The sequence below is a fragment of the Camelina sativa genome, chromosome 13 (genome assembly GCF_000633955.1).
Source record: "Camelina sativa cultivar DH55 chromosome 13, Cs, whole genome shotgun sequence".
In the NCBI taxonomy this organism is placed as follows: Eukaryota; Viridiplantae; Streptophyta; class Magnoliopsida; order Brassicales; family Brassicaceae; genus Camelina; species Camelina sativa.
In genome coordinates this window covers 10,841,757-10,852,673 of record NC_025697.1, presented here as the reverse complement: position 1 = coordinate 10,852,673, position 10,917 = coordinate 10,841,757, and the positions used below count along the sequence as shown (strand labels likewise).

Here is a 10,917-nt window from a genome sequence, read left to right as displayed (position 1 = left end):
CCACGTAAACCTGTAATACTCCATCAGATCCCCCAGCCACTAGCGTGCACTGGTCCACACCTGATTGCCTCCAGCAGACGCTACTCACGAACCGCTTATCCGAACCAGAATTCATACCAACCGGTTCGAACCCGTCTACCCATACCGGCTTTCCCCACCTCTTATCATACACGAACACCTTGTTGTTCTCCGATCCACAACCAAACAGCGCGCCGTTTCTCCACACTGATAACCCCACGAAGTTTCTACCGTTCACGTGCCCTTCGTACGTCCGAATCACGCTCCCGTCCTCCACGCTCCACAGCTTCAGACATCCGTCCGTGCCTGCCGTCACCACCGTACCACCGTCGAGGAACCTCACATACGACACCGTTTTGTTATGTCCTTGCAGAGTCAACGCCGGGTCAACGAGTTTTCTCATATCGTAAATGTACCCTTTCCGATCAGCGCAGCCGACAGCCACAGCTGGTCCGCCGGAAGGATCGAACTCGACGCAACAAACGGCGCTCCGGCATATCCCCGCCGGCCGTACGAGGCCTAAAGATTCCTCCGGTGGACACCTCGGATCCCACACTTGCATGGTCCCGTCGTCCGATCCAGACGCGCCTATGGCGGACGAGTCGCCGTGACGCGTGTAATCAACGCTCCACACGCGTCGGCCACCGTGCTCGTCCCTTTCGAACACGGGCGTTCTCTTCTCGAGATCGTACTCGGTCACTACACCGTCGTAATCTCCCGACCCGATGACCCGACCACCCGACCCGGGTCTCCACCGTAGACTACTGAGCTTCGCCGGCGTACAGATGTAATACTCGCAGGCGGTGGCTTGATCGACGAAAGAAACTCCTCCTGAGACGGCGGCGCTGGTACGTAAGAGGGAAGGGAGGCCGTAAAAACGAATCTTTCTAGAAATCCCGGCTGTAGCGACGATGTTATCAGTGGGATCGAACTCAATAGCACCGATAACGTCGGAGGCGGAGGAGGAGGAGGAAGAAACGACGGTGGAGAGAGAAAGATCCCATTCGTGTCTAGCTTCTTGTTCTTGTTCTTGTTCTTGTTCTTGTCGTTGCTGCTTGTAAGGATGAAGAGTGTTCATATGAAAACAGAGTTAAAGACTGTGTTGTTGTAAGCTTCTTCTGGGGATTCGGACCAATCAAAGAACCAATCCCATTCAAAAGCAAATTTTTTTTAATTAATATAAAAATATTCATTTCTTCTCCCTCAGTAAAAATAATTGGCCTTCTTTATTTACCAATCCACGTATGATTCTGATTTTATCCATTTGTATACTATTGCTACTAGGACAGGGGCAGGTCCCATTTAATCCTATTTCAGGTAAGAAAATGTGCAAGTTTGTTGTCGTGGCTACTTATATAGCCAAACATGGAAACTAGTATTTAATTCATGCGTTCGTAGTCGGCGAAAGGACGATGATTAAATTGTTCACATTTCGAGTTTTTCAAACTGATCATATAGTGGACCTAATTTAACATTTAAACTATGAGTGATATATGTAGTATTAAAGAGATTCTTACTGGCAGGTTGGTTTTACAATCGTTTGTAAATATATGGTTGATGTAAATTTGGTTGTTGTTTGAAAATATACAACTTTAGACGATGTGATTGAAAAAGACGGAGCAATCTTTTTTCCCCCTTAAGCATTAATGCATTTATACAATCTTCTATTTTAATTTACAGCATTGAATACAATTTTGTTTTTGTCAAATCAAGTTTTAAAGCTAGAAGTAGACACATATTCCGTTAAAACTGAGTGACACATAACATATACACGACTCGCATAGCAAATATTGTTTAGATCCGACTCTACAAAATCCGAACAACTCGATGAATAAGATAATAAACATTTGGTAGTGTGTGTGTGTGACCATTATCCAATCCAACGTAAGGAACATTCACATATATCATTTGGTAGTGTGACCATTATACTCATATGAGTGGTAAGAATGTTTTAAAAGTTTCAGTTTCAATTGTGAGGGATTGTGAGAAAATTCGGTGGTAGGTTTTAAAATTTTTTATGGCAAAGAGAAAATTAAAATCGAGAATTTTGTGGACAGCAAAGTGAGGACGAGTCATACGTGTGTTATGTTACCACCTTTGGTCATTGTCCTCTTTTCTATGTCTCTTCGTTACTTCTCAGCCTCACGTCTTTAAAAGAACACATGAGCTGCAACTGCAATTTTGGACCCACTCTGCTTCAAGGAATGGATTCGATCTCTATTTGATCCCCATTTATTAATATTTCTCCAAAACTAAATAGCTACCTAAAATATAAATTTCACCAACTAAAGAGGAAACACTTTCTTTTGATGATTTAGAATAAAATCTAGTGGATTATAGAATTACCTAGAAAAAATATATTTGTTACTTTTATATTCTCTAATTTGATTTTCATAACATTTTAGTGCTTTTAACTTAAANAGGGATTGTGAGAAAATTCGGTGGTAGGTTTTAAAATTTTTTATGGCAAAGAGAAAATTAAAATCGAGAATTTTGTGGACAGCAAAGTGAGGACGAGTCATACGTGTGTTATGTTACCACCTTTGGTCATTGTCCTCTTTTCTATGTCTCTTCGTTACTTCTCAGCCTCACGTCTTTAAAAGAACACATGAGCTGCAACTGCAATTTTGGACCCACTCTGCTTCAAGGAATGGATTCGATCTCTATTTGATCCCCATTTATTAATATTTCTCCAAAACTAAATAGCTACCTAAAATATAAATTTCACCAACTAAAGAGGAAACACTTTCTTTTGATGATTTAGAATAAAATCTAGTGGATTATAGAATTACCTAGAAAAAATATATTTGTTACTTTTATATTCTCTAATTTGATTTTCATAACATTTTAGTGCTTTTAACTTAAAAGTATTTTCCTTGAATTATCATTTTTTTTTTGTTGGCATCATCACCAAACATATATATTCTAGATACCCATCTTAATTCTATACACACACACACATACACACACACACACAATAACTGTAATTCATCAGGTTTGTCAACCAAAAACACATACACTAAATTTTTTTTATAGAGTACACTTCAAAGATGAAGAGAGCTTACTTCGTCAGTTTTCCATAGCCCTTCCTCGTACCTATTCCACCTCACGCGTCCTCCATCTTTCTCCGTCCTCTTGCACATCACACACGTCATGTACTCCATACAAGTCACAAACCTCTTCAGCTTCGAGGCCTTCTCCATTATCGTCTGGTCAAGCTCCCTCACGATGAGCTTCTTCTTCTCAGGATGCTCCTGCTTCACCACTAGGTAAGAATGAGAGATGTTGAGAACCTCAAGGCTCTCTAGTCCATCCAAGATTATCAAAAGGGCGTCTCGGTATATGGCATTGCATCTGAGGCTGAGGACTTTGAGATTTGGGAGATGCTCAACGAGTTTCTCGGCGAATGCAGCATGGATGTGACCCATTACCTTGAGCTCTCTGAATGTCAGTTTCTTGACAATCGATGAAAAGAGAAATTGCGAGTCATGGAGGCTTGGTATTGTTAGTGATTCTAGATTTTCACAGAAGCCCAAGGCATTTTGCATACCCGTTTTCGATATTCTAGTCATAGCTGGTAGCACTAAGCGTCTCAAGTTTGGACACCTACAACAAATTGAGCCAAAGTAAGTATTTGAAGAGAAGGAAATAATACTAATTAAAAAGTGGATATATATACCTTTCTGCGGTGTAAGTAAGCATATCACAAGTGAGAAACAAGTTGTAATTAACAATCAAGGTCCTTGTGTTTCCTTTGCTAAGGCTCATGAAGAGTTTCAAGATCCGAGTCACATTCTCATCACATCGGCGCGGCACATACAAATATGGGCTCTTTACGGCTTTGATGTAAATAGAGTTCAGGTGCGATAGGTCGAGCGTATCCCACAAAAGGGGATCACAACAAACCGCACGCCACCCTCTACAGACATGAGCTAGCTCTAATCCAGATGTCAACTCATTGATGCTAAAATGTTCCTCAAGTATCCGCATCAAGATGTCGGTGTTCAGATTTTCCCATCCCTTGACTACATTTTCTGTTCTTGGTTCCTTGATATCGGATGTCTCGATAACATTTACGCTGGAGGCTTCTTGATCCATTGATGAAGACACTTTCAAGAGAAAGATACACTTGTTTGGATTTGTTATGGCATTTCAGAACCCCTAAACAAGCTGAAGAAAGTTAAACGAGTAAGAAAGGCATCTTTACAGCCATCAAAAAAAAAAAAAATAGATAAAATTAAATATGATCAGAATAAAATTACTACATAAAACTGCTAAAACTAAACTAAATATAACTGAATATAATAAATAAAATAAAACAAAATCATTTGAATATAATAAAATATAATTCTAAACAAATAAATTATAATTAAATTAAATTTAATAAATTTAAAGTGAATAAACTTAAAATAAAATTAATTATTTGAAAGTATGTTTTTAATTTATGAAATGTAATTTATCAAAAAGTAATTTTTATTAATTTTTAAAAATATATGTAGCAATTGGCAAACAAACAACGCAACGACAGTTTCCAGCGATAGTAGCAACAGGCAAAAGAACAGCATATGTTGTCGTTGGTCGCTGGATCGAAATGGTCGATCTAGCGAGAGGCAAAGGAACATGGCGAACATCAATATAATAATGAATCTTCATATAATCTTTATTGTTGTTGATTTGAATGACACATAAAAGGGTCCATACAGTTAAACAAATCACAATCTTAAACTGTTTATAACACAGAAAATCCATAAATGGTGACGAACCTACCGTTTCTGACACAAAAAATATTAAAATAGTGACGAATCTAATCCGACTAGATTAGATTCAATGGGAAACAAAGGTTACTAAATAACCCTCAAGATTGTCGGGAAAGATTTCTTGTCATTTCCCACACTATTGCAAACATAAACCTTAAAAGATCCACACATTGATATTAAAATCGTGTAGCTAAAACTTGCAATCCACAAGTAAGGATTAGAGTAAAACCATACCTTGAAAGAAGAGGAGTGGTGAAGGAGTGAATAAAGTGCTGGCGACTCTTGGGGTGCCTCTTGACTCTTGTTAATTGTCAGCCTGCGGCATTTAGGGCGAACACCATTTGTGGATTGAACTACGTTTAAATACCATTCATAACTTATAATCTGTAGTGGTATGACAAATAATAAGTGGATTGGGCCAGCTACATACCACTTTTAATAGAATGACAGATTGTTTTCGGGCCTAAAAGTAAAGTGGACTAAACCACTAATGGACTAGTCCACTTTACCCGCATCATTCATTCAAAGCCTTAATATTATATAGACAACATTAAGGGGCACATTTGTCAGATTTTATACCTCTTTTGTTTGATTATGCTACCAATTTTGGACAAGCTAATTTATGTAGCACTCTATCTGTTTTACATAGGGTGTTATTTTGACATAATGCATACAAATTAAGAAAATGATATAAATTTTTATTTACTTTTTATAAATTTACTAAAATATTTATATTTCAAATTAGTGAGCTCAAATACTCTCTCTGTTTTGTGTGTCATTTTAGAGTTTTATTTTTGTTTTATAAAAAATGTCATTTTACATTTCTAATGCCTTATTTTTATATTTTCAATGTATCTTTTATATTAGATTTCCTAATTTTACTCTTAATCTATAATCTATGACTAAGTTAATCTATTAAACACAACATATATGTATATTTTAATCTTTTTTTTAATTTGTGTGAAATGTGTCAAAGTGACACTGTTTGTAAAACAGATGAAGTAATAATGAAAAAAAATTTAATTTTAAAATATGCATTGAAAACATAAAGTGAAGATCCTTTTTTGTAACAATAAAAAAGTGCTAAAATGACAATCTTCTTAAAACTGATGGAGGGTAATGAAATCCATTATTGATTCGTCGTTGAAACTCTTAAGCATTGCATCGTCGCGATCATGCATGGACATAAGTCTACCTTTGAGGTAAAGTTAGAACTTTTTATTTAGTTGTTTACCAAATACAAAGATCCGTTTCAGAAAGAAACAAAACAGATCAGTTTTTGTTTTTCTCATCAGAGAGTAAAAGTAAAAGATGTTCGATTAGAGACTTTGACCAGAACAAACCACTGACACAACTAAACCGGACTCTCTAACCAGAATGAGACTGAAAAGAATTGGGGCTAGCACTTGAGCCACGGCCAGTGCTAAGTTGAAGAGCCTCCAAAGCCTTTTGAATCTCCATATTCATTGCACTGTCAACACTTCCCGAAGACAGTTTCTTGTGAGATTTCTGGAGATGAAGCTTTAGAGAACTGCTGCTTAGACCTGCGTTCTTACCACAAACCGGACACACTTTCATTGTCGGTTTCCTCTGTCTCCACTCCATTGACACTTTTCCGTGACATTTCTTGTCGAGGTTAACTAACATTCGAGCAAACCCGTCGTTCGGTTGAGCTCGTCTATGTACTTTTCTCAGTTTGCTCCAGGCTTCTAAAAGTGTGAGGTTCCTGTTTATTAACCCCACCAGCAAACAAATGAGTTGACGAATTGGACAATTTTTTGTTGATCTTCCTTACTTTAACCAATGTTTTCAACAAATTCTAATTGTCCCCAAAAACTTACTTCCGGAGCATTAGGTAAGCTAGCACTACAGTTGCGCTTCTACTCCGACCTTCGAAGCAATGAACCAAAATCTTGCCACCTGTTTCCTCGCCATGGTTGATGAAATCGAGAGCTTCTTGAAAGATGCTCTCGATATTTGAGTCTTCATCGTCGGTTATCTGGTCAAAGGGAAGACACAAGAAGAGAACCCTCATCTTTATAGATGCATTTTTTTACCAATTCCTTTAAAAAATGCATTGGTAACGTCTAATATAATCAAGAAACAGAGAAGAAAGGTTCACTTACTGAGAAATTTTTGTACTTGAACAGATCAGGGTACTGAGTATCCGATTGCCCGATTTCATTTGCGCACAAACATAGAATATGAGTTATACCTACATGTTGAAGAGTGTAAACTGACCTAGCAGCCAGTCCTCCACCGATAAAAAGATTATCTTGTATCATTGATGGTTTCTCTGTATTAGCCGCTTTGCAAATCAATGATATCCTCTCAAGAATATGCTCAAGTCTTACCTGTTATGAATGAGAATGCAAACAAGAGAGACAATGTTTGAGTTCCGTTGCCAAATAAACATATTATGAAATGAAGATCACGTTCAGGATAAAAGGAAATAACAAAAACTCATAATAATACCTTTAGCTCGTAAGCATCAGTGCAACTGTTATTATCACTGCCCTCAAAAAACCCAGTGTTGAAACCGTTCTCTTGGCAGAGTTTCATAACTTCGTTCCGCAGTGTTTCATTCCACTGGTCTAGTTCTTTATTTGACTCCGCATCAATCTAGACCCACCATGAAAAGTATCATCAGATTGAAGGACGAGAAAATGGCTGACAATTTCCATCCAAGAAGACTGAACTTAATCTACTGATTCAAACATAGTAATCAAGAAAGCGACAAACCTTAGCAAATTTATGAAAGTCTCGAAGCTTTGCTGCCAAACGCTGACTGCTAAGAGATTCTCCCCCTCTACAGGATCTTCCATGCCAACTTTCTCGTGACTTAGGCGAACAAGCATCTTCTTTGTTTTCTGAATTTGGTGTCCTAGGAACTGATTTTTGCATATCCGCCTCACTGTGATCACTATCACTAGCCACCCGATCTTTCGAGGGAGATGGATAATGAGTCACTTCATGCCCATGAATATGTGAAGGCGATTCAGGAATAGCAAAATCTTCTCTATCAAAATCTGCATACATTGTTTTGTCCATCATACTAAAGAATGCGCGAAGCAACACATCTAGTTTCTGATGAAGGGTAACAAGGAAGATATGAAACTCTTGCAAATCCCTGAGACCAGCACGAAAACCATTTCGGAACTCACGTACAACTGGTGTTACTACAGATCGAACTTTAGATGTTTTTTCACCATTTTCTGTCAGTGGATTTCCTAAGTTTCCTTCTGTTATTTCATGTAACAAATTTGAAGAATATTGGCTACTATTGAGGAGTAGCTCAACTAATCTTGGATAAATCTCTTGGTCGCTTGTCCGTTTTCCAGCAGGAGGCCGCCGTGGAACACCCGAGTCTATGGCAACGAGGTGAAAATCGGCAGCTACTGATCTATCAGACATTGGACTCATTAAACCAGTGTCATATGATTTAGGTGATTCCGTTATATCAGAAAAATCAGACGACTGTGAGACCAACATTTGATCACTGATACTCAACCTGGATCTGCTATCTACGGAAGAAGCTCTTCTTTCCCTTTGAATGGATCTGTAGTCCTTTGGATGGTACCGTTTGATGGCGGAATCAAAAGCTTCTTCAAATGAGCGTTCAAGATTTTTTGTTGAAGACACAGTTCTATCTGTTAATAACAGATTTGCCGGGTTGCCACGCCATCTCAGCTGACGACAAGGTAACCTGTCTTCGTTCCTAATTACTAGATCTAGCACCAAGATTCTCCCTAGCGCTGCAGCAGCTCTCTCTGCTTTTTCTTCAGTTTCAAAACTACTCATGCTCTCTAGCATTGGACATCCATGAACATAACTGCCATCAGAAATTGAGAATCCAGTGTTTAGAAGAGAGATTATATACAAACATCACATATTAACATTGTAAATTTGAAAGTGTGGAATAAGGTCAATGCCTAAATTATCCTATTAGGTAGGACTAGATTTCACATTATCCTATTAGGTAAGACTAGATTTTTGTTCAACTATTTCTGTCATCTTTATTATCAATTAAGGCAAAACTACATTTCTGTTAAACTATTGTTATCAACTTATAGCCAATTAAATGATTGCACCTCATATTTTTATTTTAGATGTTTTTAATTTATAATACAACCCACATTTCTATCTAATAAACATAACACAGCCTTAATTTTTCTGAAAAGTATAATATTAAATGTTATATTCAAGCTTTCCAATTTCTTAATTTTAAGATCACCTTACATGGTCGGGTAACTATCTCGTTAAACACTAAAGCAAAAGAACAAAAAAACTGTAAATATTATGTTGATGGTCAAAATCTAAAATGGAGACAGAAAAGTAAAAAAGAATAAAGATGAATCCTGTGCTTTTACCTCATTAAGAGAAGACAACGGCTGAGCTCAAGGGCTTCCAGAAGTTCCGAACATGTCATTTCACCAACTTCATCTCCCTCCGAAGTTGCTTTAGCTTGTGCCTTTTCAGTTGCTTCTCTGATTAGTGTCCACTCAGGATTACAGCTATGAATTACTCTAGCCTGTCTCATGATGATAAATCCTCATTAAAAGAAAACGACAAGAAGGGAACCAATACAACAAGTTTTGAAGTACAGCAAAGAAAAGAAGCACCTGCGGAATCTGCACTCCTAGCCACTTGGAAAACTCATAACCAAGACGTTCTGATTGCGTAGCCATCCTTGATGATGCAAATTTTATAACGGCTGCTTCTTCCTTTCGAGAAGCATCTTCACCGCTGGAACTATTGAACAGGGCAAAGAAAACAACTCCCCCAGAATTCACCGTAACCTGTATAACGTCAAAAGATCCTCCTATGATCTGGTTGATGGAAGATTGTTTTCAATCCAAGATAATAAGGATAATTATATATATACCTCAAGAGGTTTACTCTGGTCCTCTTCAGAATGATCGGTACTACTACTATGTTCAGTATGGTGAAGAGAAGACAACATGTTCCATGAAAAACAACTCGATTCGATATCCACAATAGAAGCTTTACCAAGCCTTTCCCACAAACTAATTTCTGAACTCTGCTTACTTGGTGGACTCTTCGGATCAGCATTCCTCTCACCTGCACTGCATAATTCTTCTATCAACAACTGTCATTTCCAAATTGAAAAAACCAAACTAATGTCCTAATATAGAAACATTGGTTCTGATACTCAAAACATTCAAAAAAAAAAACATAGCAGAAAATGAGATAAAAGGTGTAAAACCTAGTGATCAAATCATCGAAGCGGTGAAGGCGGTGAGGGAAGCCAGAGGAACCGTAAGTAGCACTTCGTTTACGAACCAAATCCAACCATTGAGTAAAACGATAAGCTGGACCAGATGCTATATCTCCTAACATGTACAAAACCTGCAACAAGAAATTATAAATCAAATGAAGAAGCTTTCAATAAAAACGAATCAACCAAGGATCGAAAGCAAATTTTACACGAGAAGTGACGGTGAGAGGAAGAGGAGACTCGTGCTCGTCGTGACCAAGGTAGATATCTTTCTCTTCGTCTTTCTCCTGCGATATCACCATAATTATCAGATCTCTCCCAAATCAGAGAAACAAAAAAAATTCAAAATCTGGCTCTACGAAAAAGAGAGAGAGAGAGAGAGAGAGGTGATGATAAAAATGTGGGGAGGTAAATGATGAACGCAAATAGTGTGGGGTGAATAAATGATAGATTATTAAATTTACGGGGTAGCAAAATTAAAAGGATTACTTGAGAAAATAACGTATGATCTCGCTTCTTCTCAGCTTCTTCCGCCATTGGAAAAAAAAAAGAAAAGAAAAGCTTCGTCTCACAGAGTTTGATTTTAATTTTAGAAAATGTCAGCTTTTGTATCTGCGAAGATCAAGTCGCAAGATATCTTAAATTTGCCGACAAAAAAAAAAAAAAAAAAAAAAAAANAATGATTTATAAAGAAAGACCCCTTTTATTTCTTTAATTATTCTTTAAACTCCTCATTCTTTTATATTTGCATAATTAGTAACTTCACGGCCCCATAACTGTGTTGAAAATAAAAATAGTTAGTGCTAATATTGAATTGAGAAAATGGAAATTTAATATTTTGTCAACTTATTTCCGAAATTATAAATATTAACAAAATAAAAATAAACAGAGCTAGGGTTTACA

General features: G+C 37.4%; 3 protein-coding genes across 6 annotated transcripts in view; all 3 read right to left on the bottom strand.

Moving 5' to 3' along the window:
- LOC104738129 (WD repeat-containing protein RUP2-like) overlaps nt 1–1,209 on the bottom strand; it is a 2,646-nt gene extending 1,437 nt beyond the window's left edge. The window contains exon 1 of one of the 3 annotated variants that reach the window (XM_019234676.1): nt 357–1,209. In XM_019234676.1, the coding sequence (XP_019090221.1) occupies nt 357–1,096 (740 nt within the window). In that variant the 5' untranslated portion in view covers nt 1,097–1,209. Of the gene's footprint in view, nt 1–10 lie in introns of all 3 variants that reach the window. The other 2 variants (XM_019234674.1, XM_019234675.1) reach the window with 2 other exon arrangements.
- On the bottom strand, nt 2,873–5,125 carry LOC104736387 (F-box/LRR-repeat protein At3g48880-like). Its single transcript, XM_010456359.2, has 3 exons — nt 5,010–5,125; nt 3,698–4,188; nt 2,873–3,624 (listed from the first exon to the last, which is right to left on the bottom strand). Exons 2-3 carry the CDS (start codon nt 4,114–4,116, stop codon nt 3,063–3,065), a joined length of 981 nt encoding a protein of 326 aa, XP_010454661.1. The 5' UTR covers nt 4,117–4,188; nt 5,010–5,125; the 3' UTR covers nt 2,873–3,062.
- On the bottom strand, nt 5,964–10,620 carry LOC104736386 (dual specificity protein phosphatase PHS1-like). Of its 2 annotated transcripts, none has more exons than XM_010456357.2 (11): nt 10,504–10,620; nt 10,224–10,301; nt 10,003–10,145; nt 9,661–9,862; nt 9,398–9,574; nt 9,146–9,306; nt 7,518–8,607; nt 7,251–7,397; nt 6,902–7,129; nt 6,617–6,774; nt 5,964–6,501 (listed from the first exon to the last, which is right to left on the bottom strand). In XM_010456357.2, the coding sequence occupies exons 1-11, from the start codon at nt 10,549–10,551 to the stop codon at nt 6,144–6,146; spliced, it is 2,790 nt and encodes a 929-aa protein (XP_010454659.1). In that variant the 5' UTR covers nt 10,552–10,620; the 3' UTR covers nt 5,964–6,143. The 2 variants fall into 2 exon arrangements, with proteins under 2 accessions (XP_010454659.1, XP_010454660.1); XM_010456358.1 differs by having other exon boundaries at nt 9,661–9,857; nt 10,504–10,522.

Excerpts from the sequence above, each read along its gene's own strand:
- LOC104736386 (XM_010456357.2), bottom strand. The coding sequence starts at position 10,551 with ATGGCGGAAGAAGCTGAGAAGAAGCGAGATCATACGTTATTTTCTCAA. Across the intron at positions 7,130-7,250 it reads CTGATGCTTACGAGCTAAAG|GTAAGACTTGAGCATATTCT; the intron begins GTATTATTATGA and ends CATTCATAACAG. Across the intron at positions 6,775-6,901 it reads TCAAGTACAAAAATTTCTCA|ATAACCGACGATGAAGACTC; the intron begins GTAAGTGAACCT and ends CCCTTTGACCAG.
- LOC104736387 (XM_010456359.2), bottom strand. The coding sequence starts at position 4,116 with ATGGATCAAGAAGCCTCCAGCGTAAATGTTATCGAGACATCCGATATC. Across the intron at positions 3,625-3,697 it reads CTTACTTACACCGCAGAAAG|GTGTCCAAACTTGAGACGCT; the intron begins GTATATATATCC and ends AATTTGTTGTAG.